This window comes from Meles meles, chromosome 2 (genome assembly GCF_922984935.1).
Source record: "Meles meles chromosome 2, mMelMel3.1 paternal haplotype, whole genome shotgun sequence".
Classification (NCBI taxonomy): domain Eukaryota; kingdom Metazoa; phylum Chordata; class Mammalia; order Carnivora; family Mustelidae; genus Meles; species Meles meles.
In genome coordinates, this window is record NC_060067.1 from 71382804 (window position 1) to 71394941 (window position 12138).

A 12138-nucleotide genomic window follows, 5' to 3' on the forward strand; every position below is an offset into this window, starting at 1 on the left:
GGATGGCTTTGACAGGTCTATAAAGAAGAAAAAAATCATTTTCTATCCTGCAGCTTCAGTAACTGCCCTTAAATGATTGATCATGTCACATTTTCAGTGGCGGCAACATGGTAATTTTTTCCATGGCGATCTACCAATGATGGCTAAAGTGAGCGACTCTGGTTGGTCAGGACACCTTGCAAGGCAGCCACTAATTAGTTGTTTTTCATAATCTGCTGGTGAGGAAATTCCTAATATCATTACTCAACACATCCTTTGCAGTTTACCCTTGCAGAGTGCTTAAAAACTCATTTGTGCTTATGAAGAAATGACCATCTGTGCAATCCTTAGTAGAAAGAATGAGACAGCCCCGCGAGCACCCGTGCCCACATTGCGACATCGTCCGGGCCTCGAGCCTTACGTTCCGTGGCAGCCACCCCCACCACGCGGCTTTTGATTCTAGCTGAATAATGGAAGTATTATGTGTGAGGCCTTTTTTCATGTATTATTCTAATCTCCAGAGAAGGAAGTCAGTAAACAATAAAGTAATTCAATTATAAAACTATCTATCCAGAAACAAAACAAAAACCACAACCTTTTAATTTAGTAATTTTCACTTCTAAGGCAAATTCAGCAAACAGACTGGAAAATGTGAAATGTGCTCTGGCAGGTTTCTTTGTTTTGCTTTGTTTTTGTTTTTGTTTTTAAATCTAGTATAAATTATTCTCCTGTATTTGGATTAAGGACTTCACAAAATCCTTTCAACTTACTTTTTGGCCAGTAGTGTACTCCTTAGCCAGAGTCTTTATACAGGCAGTTCCAGAGGGAGAGGGTGTTTCTATACTATTACATTGATTGATCGTGGTTACTATTTAACCTAAATTTGTAATCAGAATATAATATTTATAATATGATTGATAGATAGATGACAGAGAGGTAGGGTTCATCCAGGAGACTACACTTGTCTCCTAACAGGGAACACTGGAGAGGCAACAAGGTTTCAACAAAGTTAAGATTTGCTACAGATAACTTTTACCTTAAAACTGGACAGGAGGGAATGGTAGTGATATCAGAGAAATAATATTAGGCAAGGAAGCTTTTCCTAATCACAAAAATACTACAAAAACTACTGCCTAGGGGCACCTGGGGCTCAGTCCTTAAGCGTCTGCCTTCAGCTCAGGTCATGATCTTAGCGTCCTGGAATCGAGCCCCACATCAGGCTCCCTGCTCAGCGGGAAGCCTGCTTCTCCCTCTCTCACTCCCCCTGCTTGTGTTCCCTCTCTCCCTGTGTCTTTCTATGTCAAATAAATAAATAAAATCTTTAAAAAATAAATAAATAAAAATTAAATTAAATATAATAAAACCTACTGCCTATTTCCTACCTAATGTGCCGTAGAATGCTGAACAGGCAACCAGGTCCCTCATACGGTTGACAGTGGGAATTATGCAAGTCCAGAATAACTCTCCTCTTGCTCAATAAACCATGTGTTTTATTCAGAGATGCTGCTATTTAACATTGTCACTGGCTCCAGAGTCCTTAGATCTTCCCAAAGAACAAGGAAACAGCAGAGCACAGCACAACATGACTGAACGAATGCTTTAAACTAAGTCAGACAGATGCTCAAAGTAGTTTTCACCGCTGCTGCCCGTGTGGCCAGTGACGCGGTGAAATGCCTCATCAAGAGTGCCTGTGTGGGAGGTTCTCAGGGACCGCATCTGGTTGAAGGGGGTCCCTGGAAGCTCGGGGCGGGTCCCCACGGCACTCTTCCTGAGACTGAGTAACAACCGGTTTTCTGCCTCAGAACCTGGAGGAGCTCATCAAGATCAAACCACGCCTTGACACCCGAGTGTGACTGAAATTCTGATAATCCTGACAACTGATGAAACAGAACCTAGAATTTTCATTTTCGACTCACATGAGCATGGCAGATTTCAGACGTGCCACAACGGCTGCCGCTTTTACCAATGACCGTTTTTCACGTGCACAGAAAATCTTTTCTTTTCCGAAGAGTCGCTCTGCAGATACGGATCTCTTTTCAGATCAGGAGTCCCTTGGAGATAGATTCGGCCTCATCTAAGTACGATGAGCAGCGGAACACATAGTTCATGAGCCGAACTAACAGAAGGGTGCTGAGTCGGGTTTGTTCAATGAATCGTATGGCTGGCAAGGATGACATGTCGGGTGTATCATTCATTTTAAACACCAAACCATTTCCATAGATCATTTTTATAACTGTAAATGCATTATGCAGTATAGTGACAATAGGTGGCGTGTTTCAAGGTGCCAGGAATGTCTGTTTGCTTCACTACATTCTGTGTTTCTCATTTCATTTTCCAAAAAATGTATTTGTCAGATTATTTTTTATGGGTTGATCCATATTTTAGTTTTATTCATGGAGTCTTATTGATTGGTGCTGTTATGCTGATGTGATTGACTCTTCCTGGTACATACACATTCAGCCCACGTGAATACCATCTTAGTGTCTCTCTGTTCCCTCTCACACAAAAAGCAAAAGGAATCTCCTTTTTTTTTTTTTTTTAATGCAGTTGTCAATGTAGTACAGGAAGAAAAAGATGCACGGGATGCTTTTGGGGCTGTTTAGCATAAAAACTCCATCTGAAACAGCTGTGTTATGTAACATAATGTGTTGTATTTCAGGATATTTAAGGTTGAGTTTCTTTCCTGTGTGAATGCTATATACTATTTTCTTTTCTCCCCTGACTCCCCCTCCCCACCCCTGTTTAACAGCAGACAAACCCAGGGAGCACTGAATGAATCCGATGATCCCGAAACAGGCTGTCTAACTGACAACAAGCCAACTTCTCGACACTTCTATCCTGTCGCCTTGCTGCTTGTCAGCTCACACCTGCTAGTTGTGTGGCTTATTCTAAGTCTTGCGTTACTCTTAGCCAAATACCAATAACTTTTATGTTGTATTCCTTTCTTTTCTACAAATGACAATGGACTTTAAATTACGGGGGGCGATGCTGTAATATTTCTACATTTTCAGATTCACAGAATTTAACAAAAAAAAACAAACCAAATGTTTGAATTGTAAGTGTTTTGTTTGTTTTTCCTAAAAATCTACAAAAAGAAGTACTATGCATTAACGGAATTATTTTGCTCTTTTGTTCATGGAAAAGTATTTCCCACTGTTAACTAGCTCAAAAGAATTTTTAAATTACTGTCTTTGGAATAAGACAAAGAACAGAATCCTGAAAGCTTGAAGTTCTGCACCTCCCGTTTCTCTTCCCATTCAGTTTATCAAAAACAATTAAGAATGAATTGGCACAATGCGCTGAAACCCTGAGACAAGTCTTAGAGACGTGGGAGGTTCCAGACTTGATTTTCACTGTGCTAATATCTTGTTGCCGTCCGCTGATAGAACCTTCTGTTTGATTCCTTAACCTGTGAGTTATGTTAGTTCTTGGCTTCAATTGACCCTTCACTGTCATGCAATTTTAAGGAGAGAGTGGCTCTTTATGTTTTGTAATTAAATTAACCTGTTTGTAACTATTGTTTGGGTTGATTTGGCTCTCGGAGTACTTTTCTATTCTTTTTAACCAGGTCTTGTTCGTGTCCCACACGTCATTTTCAGCACCTGTGACTTTTGTACTGTCTGTGCACAAGCCCCCTTCCTTTATAAAGCAGAGACTTGGACCAGGCTGTTGGGAAAGCCATTCTTCTCTTCGTTGCACAGCTAAAATAATGAAGTAAAATAGAGATGAAATTTTCCTTTAAAAATCTATAGGGCCAGACTTAATCAATTAAATGCCTTATTCTTAGAACCTGCATCCTTAGGGCTACATGTAGATTTTAATGTGTTTTAAAGAGACTGAGAAGTTAATTTGTGGAAAAGTTATTTAAAAAAAAGGCAGATATATTTATGAGACTAAAGTGAAGCTGTATTGTGGAGAAAATTATATTTAAAGAGTTTATTAAACCTTAAATATCTGTTAAGAGCAAAGAGACTTGAATCATCACTTTCCGAGGGCAATAACGGTATTGGGCCTGGCCTAGGATTTAACTTTGTAAGATGTATCATCATTTGTGGAAAAAAAAAATGTAGAGTTGAATCTTTGTTATTTTTACTTGGACTGTTGCCGCAACTCTGCATTGAACAAATAAAGCATATTTATTTATTCTGTGTTTCATGAAGTTGTACTTTTTCCCCTTTCCCCAGAGAAGGATGCCGCATAGAGAATGTACTGAAGAATGTCAAATGCAGGAAGTATGCTTTCAACATGCTACAGCTGATGGCTTTCCCCAAGTACTACCGACCTCCAGAGGGGACTTATGGAAAAGCTGACACCTAACTTTACCAACATGCAAATAAACAGGAACACAAACATGCTTCAGTCGGATAATCTCCACCCTTTTAACTTTTTTACCGTCACGAATTTGTGGAGGGAGGTAATCAGGGATGTTTGCCCAGATCTAGGCATTATTTGAATTAGCTGTTAGCATATTACGCTGAAAGAAATCCATTTACAAAATCTCAAGTAACATTGTGATTCTAGTTCTCAGTCTCAGTGCATCGCCCCTCGCTGGCTGAGATCAGCTCAGGACGGGGACATTTCATTCATGGAGTCCCTCAGCCAGAGGCATTCTGAGGAAATGTAGGCTGCCACAGAGGTAGGACAGGTGACTCAAAGAGGGGCTCTCGACCTCCAAAGTGAAGACAGGAGAGAGGCAAAGGGGAGGGAGACTCAGACATGTTATTCCACAGCTGTTCTTACGTGTAACCTTAGAGCCCATTTGTGGGACTTGGAAAATATTTTTCCAGTGAATTAAAATTCGGTAATGTCAACGCATGAACTTGATGGCAGAAGAGGGTTGCAGGTGTGCTTGTAAAGACTTGGGGCCTCTGGGCAAGATGAGACCAGTCCTCCCGCACAGGTAGATGACAGTGTTAGCAACACGGTGAGAGACTTTTCCACAACATGGTATCTTTTCAAAACTCTGACGAGAGTCATGTGACCCCATTACAGAAGTGGTGATAGGAAAAGTTGAATAGTTTAGTAGAAAAAAACACCACGAGGAACAGCTACTGCAAGGAAATGAAAGATGATCAGCCTGCTGATGTCAAATGTGAAAATTCCCATCAGCCTGAACTTTATGTAGCCAAGTTCATAAGAGTCAATAAACTATCTTTGTGATGTTTCCCAATAGTCCTCTTGTTACAGAATATAGATGGTGGAAGTGTGCCTGTCTGGCTTACTATGTGTGAATAAACATTTTAAGACCTATGCAGCCATAACTAATGATAAACTCAAACAATTATTTCTGGTAGCCTGAATTTGGAATTTATTCTCCGGAAAATTGCACCATAGGTTTTCCAAAATTCCAAATTAGAAATTGCTTTGGAGATCATCGTGTATAAGGCCAATGTAATTGGGTAAATTAAAGCACCAGGAAGAGATGCACCCCAGTCATCCAGCTAGGTCATTTTAGAACCATGATTACAATCTCTTCTTACCTTCCTGGCCTGTGGATTGTCTATTCTCCAAATTGCCATGCTAAAAATATACGTGAAAATTGTGGGAGAATGCTAGTTAGTTAAATAGAATTTGACATTTATTGCCAGAATTGAGCCTTGGAGTATAATGGTCTGAATAAATGAAACCTGTTTTCTCCAGATGTTAAGAGTTTATTCTTTTTCCTCATTCATTGGAAGAGCATGCTATCCAGAGCATAAATTTCCCCTTGGAAATGCTGGAGGGCTGTTACGTAGACATCTCCTGGCTGTGCCCACATTCAGTGGATGATATTATGGGTTTTTTTCATACCTAGTGTGACAGCTTCTTGGCTAAGATGTCTGTTGAACTAAGGACTCCAAACAGATCTTTAGGTTCATGTTGGGTTTTTCAGATTACTACAAATTTTCGATAACTGTTTGGCACTTTTCATACTAGAATTTTCAATCCATTATTTTAGCTAGTGACTTGTGGGCATTGTATTTGAGATCATCTACAAACAGTTTCCAGGTTTTTAAATAAAAAGATGCTGTGTACTATAGATCTATTTACAGACCAGGTTTCTTGGTGTTCTCCCTTATGCTTCATTCTCCATTTCAGTGACTAAATATAATTTTTGAATTGGTCAATTTTATTTGAAAATGATAGGATTTGGGGTTATTTCCATGATCCCATTGGATTTAAGATAAAGAGGTTGGGATGACAGAGGTTTCCTTGAGTAACAATGAAACCTCATTCAGTATATCAAAGAGTGGTCTGTTTTCCAGGAGACCGTAAATGAAAATGTATCATCTTGTAAATACTCTTATAAAGTCATCTTTGTTTGTATTTTTTAAAATGAGAACTCTTGAGTCAGATACAGAAAAAAATATTTATTAAATAGAAAATCAATAAGTAGGGTCTTCTGTTTGGGGAAGATATCCCAAAAATATATTTTCTTTTTTTTTTAGTAAGTTCTGATAGAGAAGTCTCAAAGGCTAGAGATTACTGCAATACAAATGCATAGAAGTTTTCTTTAATTATTAGCAGAGTCATCTGCCTTTCCCTTTATAAAGCCTGTATCTGTGCATACTGTTAAAAATTGATTTAACCAAGAAAATTCATGTTTCATACCAACAGCAATACTGCTCCCTTCCTGAGAGCTATTCCAAGTACCACTGGAAATCCACCTCACTGTTTCTTAACTTTTTGCAGTTTCCTAGATCAAAGACCAAATGTTAGAAAGTTTTTAAACCTCCTTTGTACAAACACAGCCTAGTCATGCTTTCCTCTCTCTCTCTCTTTTTATTTAAAATATACACTAGCAGACCTATTTCAAGAGATCGATTGAGCCAGAAACTGAACCAAGAAAATGACATTTCCAAACAAGATCAAAAAAATTTTTGGCTAAAAATATGTTTCCCTCTAATGCAGTTATCAAATCTGTAGAGCTGTTTGCAGAGTTCTACAGAAAACATATTTAAAAACAAGGGAAGAAGAAATCTTGATTATGTTTGACCCAGTAACAAAAGACCCAGAGCCTGAAAATATTCCACAAAACAGCTCAACATTAAAGTTTCAAATATTTGATTGAAGCAGACCCACATTTGGATGCAATCATTAATTTCCTATGTGGGTGGTTGGTTTTTCTTTTTTTTTTTTCTTTGTAAATATCATCTTGGATCTTGTCTGTATCCTGCCAAAACAATCCTTTGGTGTTTAGTCAGTCCAGTAATCCCATGAGTCAGAGCCACAATTTGATCCTGCTGACAAACTGCTAAAATGACCAACTAACTAATTAGAGCAGTATGGCCTGTGACTAACCTCCAGTTCTTACTTTATAAGACAGATCCCTGTTTTTGTTCTGAAAATCTGTGAAGTCTTAAAAGCCAGCATCTGGGTGGAAGATACTTTCCTTTTTTGCCCCTTTTCCCCCTCCACTATGTATGGTATTGTGCATAAAATAAGACTTTGAGTGGAAAAGAAAAAGATCTGTATGGAGTAATGCAGACAACAAACCAAGCCCCTCCTCGTGTAAAGTACGATGCATGAACCAAGGAGAAAGGATACTAGCAGTGCACTAGAACTGACTCATGCAGACTCATGAGAGTTAAATTAAATTTAACTCTCATTAAATTTTCAGGAAATTTGTGAGCCTGTTGTTAAACACACCATCATGAATTATTAAATTATCAAAAGTAATTAAATACATTTTATTAAAAACGAGGATCATGATCAAAACTTACTACTTCCTAATCGTTTTCCTTCATTTTACTCTTTACCTGTGCTTCTGAGGTTATTTATGTCCGTTGTCTCTGCACAGTGGAAACACTGTATCATCATGGGCTACTGTGCATCTCCTCCTGACTCCACACCCAGGAACATCACATAGGTAGCTTGAAATTGACCAGAGTGGGAGTATTTGCATCCAAAAATGACCCAGTGCTGCAAACTGGGACCTTTAATTCCTGGAAAAACAGTTGTTAAACATGTACCAGCATACAACTGAATGCCACCTTTTTTCTCCAGCAAACAACAAATAATTGAAAACATTATGAAAGTATTAATATGGCATTAAGTGCAATCAGGCATCTTCAGATGGCTACAATTTTGTTTTGGTTGTTCCTTTTTTTTTTTTTAAAGTAGGCTTAATTTTTTTTTTAAAGATTTTTTTTATTTGACAGAGATCACAAGTAGGCAGAGAGAGAGAGAGGAAGGGAAGCAGGCTCCCCACTGAGCAGAGAGCTCAAAGCCGGGCTCGATCCCAGGACCCTGAGATCATGACCTGAGCCGAAGGCAGAGGCTTTAACCCACTGAGCCACCCAGGCGCCCCGGTTGTTCCCCTTTTAAAAAACACCTATTAGACTATAAGTAATATTTGATATTTATATGTTCTTCATAATTAAATTATATACTCATACAGATGCATTTAAAAATGTATCTCTCTTGATGTTCTGCAAGGGAAATCTTAGCAATGCAGCCGTAGCATAAGCAATAACAACCATGGGCTAAATTCAGAGAAATGTTAGCCTAATTAGAATATCACTGAAAATGTGCTTTAGTACAAATTTTTAAGTTTATAATTTTAGCATTTTCTAAAAGCAGGAAAAATGGTACCATATCACTGTGTCCAGATTCTAATAAGTATAGTTCGGTTGAAATCCACACTTTTAGATTAGGCAAATTAAACTCTGGCAGTATGCTAGAACATTACAGACGTTTTAGATGTTTGATTTCCAAGCAGGATGGCATATCAGTTGTCTAATTCAATATGCAGGGCACCTTTTGTAATCTTTAGGATAAATCAATGTTTATCACAGATTTAAGAAACTGGCCCAAGAAAAACCATGATCAGCAGTTAGGGAGGGAAGCGAGCCTGTTGAACACAAAGCATCCCTAATAGCTGGAGGCTTTACAAATTATGCACCACTGAAGAGAATGATTTGCTGAGCGTTGTGTGGTTGATTGACAATTTAAGTGTGAATTGACATTCATTTAGCTCAGCTGCAGTCGGCAGAAGCTATGCTTTCCCCCCCCCCCATATTTATATTTTATTGCTTTACAAAGAAAGTCCCAATATATTATATCCTTTGTTTCTTTGGCAGTTCTAAGTTAGAACTTTCTACGCACACAGATGCTACCTATAGCAAAACTATCTTTAAGAAGAGGAAAATAAAATCAATGTTTAGATAAAATATTGTGAACCAATTAGGTATCAAGTTAAGATATGGAAATTTTATTTTTACTTTCTAAGTCATGGTGCACATTAATCAGTCTTCGAATCTTATTTCGAAGCACGTAAGAGAGTCTAAAGCATTTCTGATGTCAAAGAAACAAAGCCTCTCTGGCTACTAGTACCAAGGAGGTAAGAAAAAGAATTGTAAGGCAATATCAGCCAAAAAATAAATTGTACATGCAATTAGTTGTCCTCAGCTTGAATATCATAGATTATGTGAATATTTAGAATTATAAATCAAAAAAGAAAAAAAGGCTCACAGTGAAGTACAGTCCCCGGAGAGTGAATATCAAGAAAGATAAGACCTAACACAAGCAATGGTGCCTGATAAGCCAGACCTTGTTTATCTTTTAGTAAATTGAGTTCTTTAAGATGATGTTGCACTTTCCTACTCATAGCATGAATATATTCACAGGCTTCCTAAAATCACTGAAATGACTCTACAGTCGCAAAGGGGCATACATAATCCAGCAGTCCAACTCTAATGATCACTTGGTACGATTTCATTGTCTAGCAGGCAATATTGACTCACGTATTGGCGAGATTGCTTTCCCATCGATACAGGTCCTATGATGTTTTTATATTACTGTCAATATTAAAACAGTATTTCATGTCAGGGGACTTTTCAAACTTTTCAAAGGCAGGCTCCACAGATGTGTAAGTGGAGAGACACTCCCGTTTCCCTGCACAAGTGTGTTCTTTGTACACATATACTTCTCATGTGATTATTTTATTATATTGTTTAACCTAACATCTAATTTTCAGACTCTTGTGGTACTTATCTGAAATGGTGGCATTTGTTTTCGTTTTATGTTAAGTATATATTCTAGATGAGCCAATAATGTGTATTCCTAGCAAATGGGGCAGAGATAGGTTAGATCATGTTATACTGGCATTTGAAGAAAAATCATTTTATTTTGTTGTTCCATGTAAACCATATTCATTGTACACTGTGTGTATATTTTTGTTTAAATAAATGTGATTTTTATTTTTTTCTGTTTCCGTCTTTTTCTCCCTATCACACTTTTTTTTTTCATTTTCATCAGTGTAGCAATGTCTAAAAGCTAATTTATATAGCAGGAGAGTGTCCTAAATAATTTCTTCAAAGACAATAGACTAGTTTTTGGCTAGACCACAATTACAGTGCAAATTTTACATCGATTCTAGTTAGTCTCATATTCACTAGCAGAATGTATCCTTAAGGGTTGTCATTCTGTAGGAATAAGATAAGCCATGGTCTAGGAAGAAAGTTCAAGAAACAGATGTTAATGCTTCAACACTGGGCAAATCACTGACCTTTGTAGCCCAGACGCTGGTGGAGTCACTTGAGGAGAACCTCATAGGCTAGTTGGATCTGATAGTTCATAACTCATTCGAGTAGCTGATACTAGAGCGCACATTCCAAAGTTGTAATTATATCTTGTTGCCAAAAAATTTACCAAACGAGGCCCCTGTTTGCATGTAAAAAAAGAATGGAGTTTTGCCATCTGGAGCATTTCAAGAACATTGTTGATCCTGCAGCAAGAAACATTCCCCTTCTGTTATGTCATCATCATTAATATATGTTCGTACTAACATGTCTTTCTACATCTGAGCGGGAGCAGTCCGTAGGTAGCCTCATGGTGGGACAATGCATAATGAATTAGGGCGAAATGCTGCCTGCCGTCAAACCAGAAGCGGGAGTGTGCTGCTGTCTTAAAACTCCAAGCCAAGGTACCTTGACTGCTGTAAGTGACATTCCCACTCAAAGTCACCACACAACAGGGACTCAGAAAATGTGTTCCAGGGCCATGTTTCAGTATCTCCAGAGGGTAGAATCAGGATATCAAACCAGCTCCCACTCAAGGCAAAAATAGCCACATGGCATGATTCTGTGGGTCCCTATAGCAACAAACACCGGGTTTTCTGTTCTCCCAATGGTCCTGATGAATCAGGGTGACTGAAGAACCAGTTTTTTAAGTAAATATTAAGTGAAAAGGGAAATCATGAAAGCATATTTGGGTAGAATACCAGGAATGTGGTGTTCAAATGTTAAGACCTTTCTACTTCCTAATCCATAGGACTTTGCTGCTAGAGCCCTTGGTTACAGAATTTGGTGACAGCAAGGGTGATAATGACCTGCTTTTGCTTCGTCGGGTGGCTTCTCAGTTTTTAAACCAGCTGACCATCAGCCGCGTCCCTTGTGGATTATTCCCTTCCTCTGACCTGAGCATGCTCTCCTAAATATTCTTTAGGCTCAGTTACTGCGTCTACTTCCCTTGCCTGTTCTTTCCATTTAGGAATTTCCCAAGAGTTTAGTTCAAGGTCTCTGTTATTTCTAAGGAGAAAACCAAACACCGGCTAAAGAATGTGGGCATTGAAGTCACAGTGTCTGGATGCAGATCTTGGCTCCCCCAACTGAATGCAGACACATGTCAAGTTCCTCTACATCTTCCAGTTCTGATCTGTAGAATGAGGGTTGTAGTAGGACTTACTTCGTATTTCTTGGTGAAAAGGAGGTGCAAAAGTGTATGTCTCGCCCTTTGCCCCATGCCCAGTGTGACACCCAGTACCCATTCCCAGTTTAGTCCCCTGAAACCCCATCATCTGCAAATAAAGGGTTGGCAGACTAAGAACTCCATGTTCTCAGGACATTCACCATGACAATTCAGGATATCTGGGGTTCTGCCCTTGAGGCCCCCCCGGCACCATATTTGGAAGGCAGAAGGAAGACAGCCAGGAGCGGGAGGGTATTGACCCTTTCTGCTCCAGGAGGAGCAGGGGTTGGATTCCCATTTCTACTGCCAGTTCCCCAGCTTGCCACTAGGGGTGGCTGTGAACTCCACAGTGGTCACAGTAGAGCATTTTTCAGGCCTGTAGGTGTCAAGAGTAATTTCTGACAAAAGGACCAGAGGTGCTTGAGGCCAGAAGCTTGACAAGAGTCTGCTTGGGACATGAAGTTCCTCTAGCCATTCCCATGATTAAAT

The 12138-nt window shown here is 39.0% G+C and overlaps 1 protein-coding gene across 4 annotated transcripts in view; it reads left to right on the plus strand.

Moving 5' to 3' along the window:
- INPP4B (inositol polyphosphate-4-phosphatase type II B) overlaps positions 1–10164 on the plus strand; it is a 563252-nt gene extending 553088 nt beyond the window's left edge. The window contains exon 26 of one of the 4 annotated variants that reach the window (XM_045992576.1): positions 4164–10164. In XM_045992576.1, coding sequence (XP_045848532.1) covers positions 4164–4296 — 133 coding nt within the window. In that variant the 3' untranslated portion in view covers positions 4297–10164. The other 3 variants (XM_045992594.1, XM_045992567.1, XM_045992584.1) reach the window with 3 other exon arrangements.
- The last annotated feature ends 1974 nt before the right edge of the window (positions 10165–12138 follow it).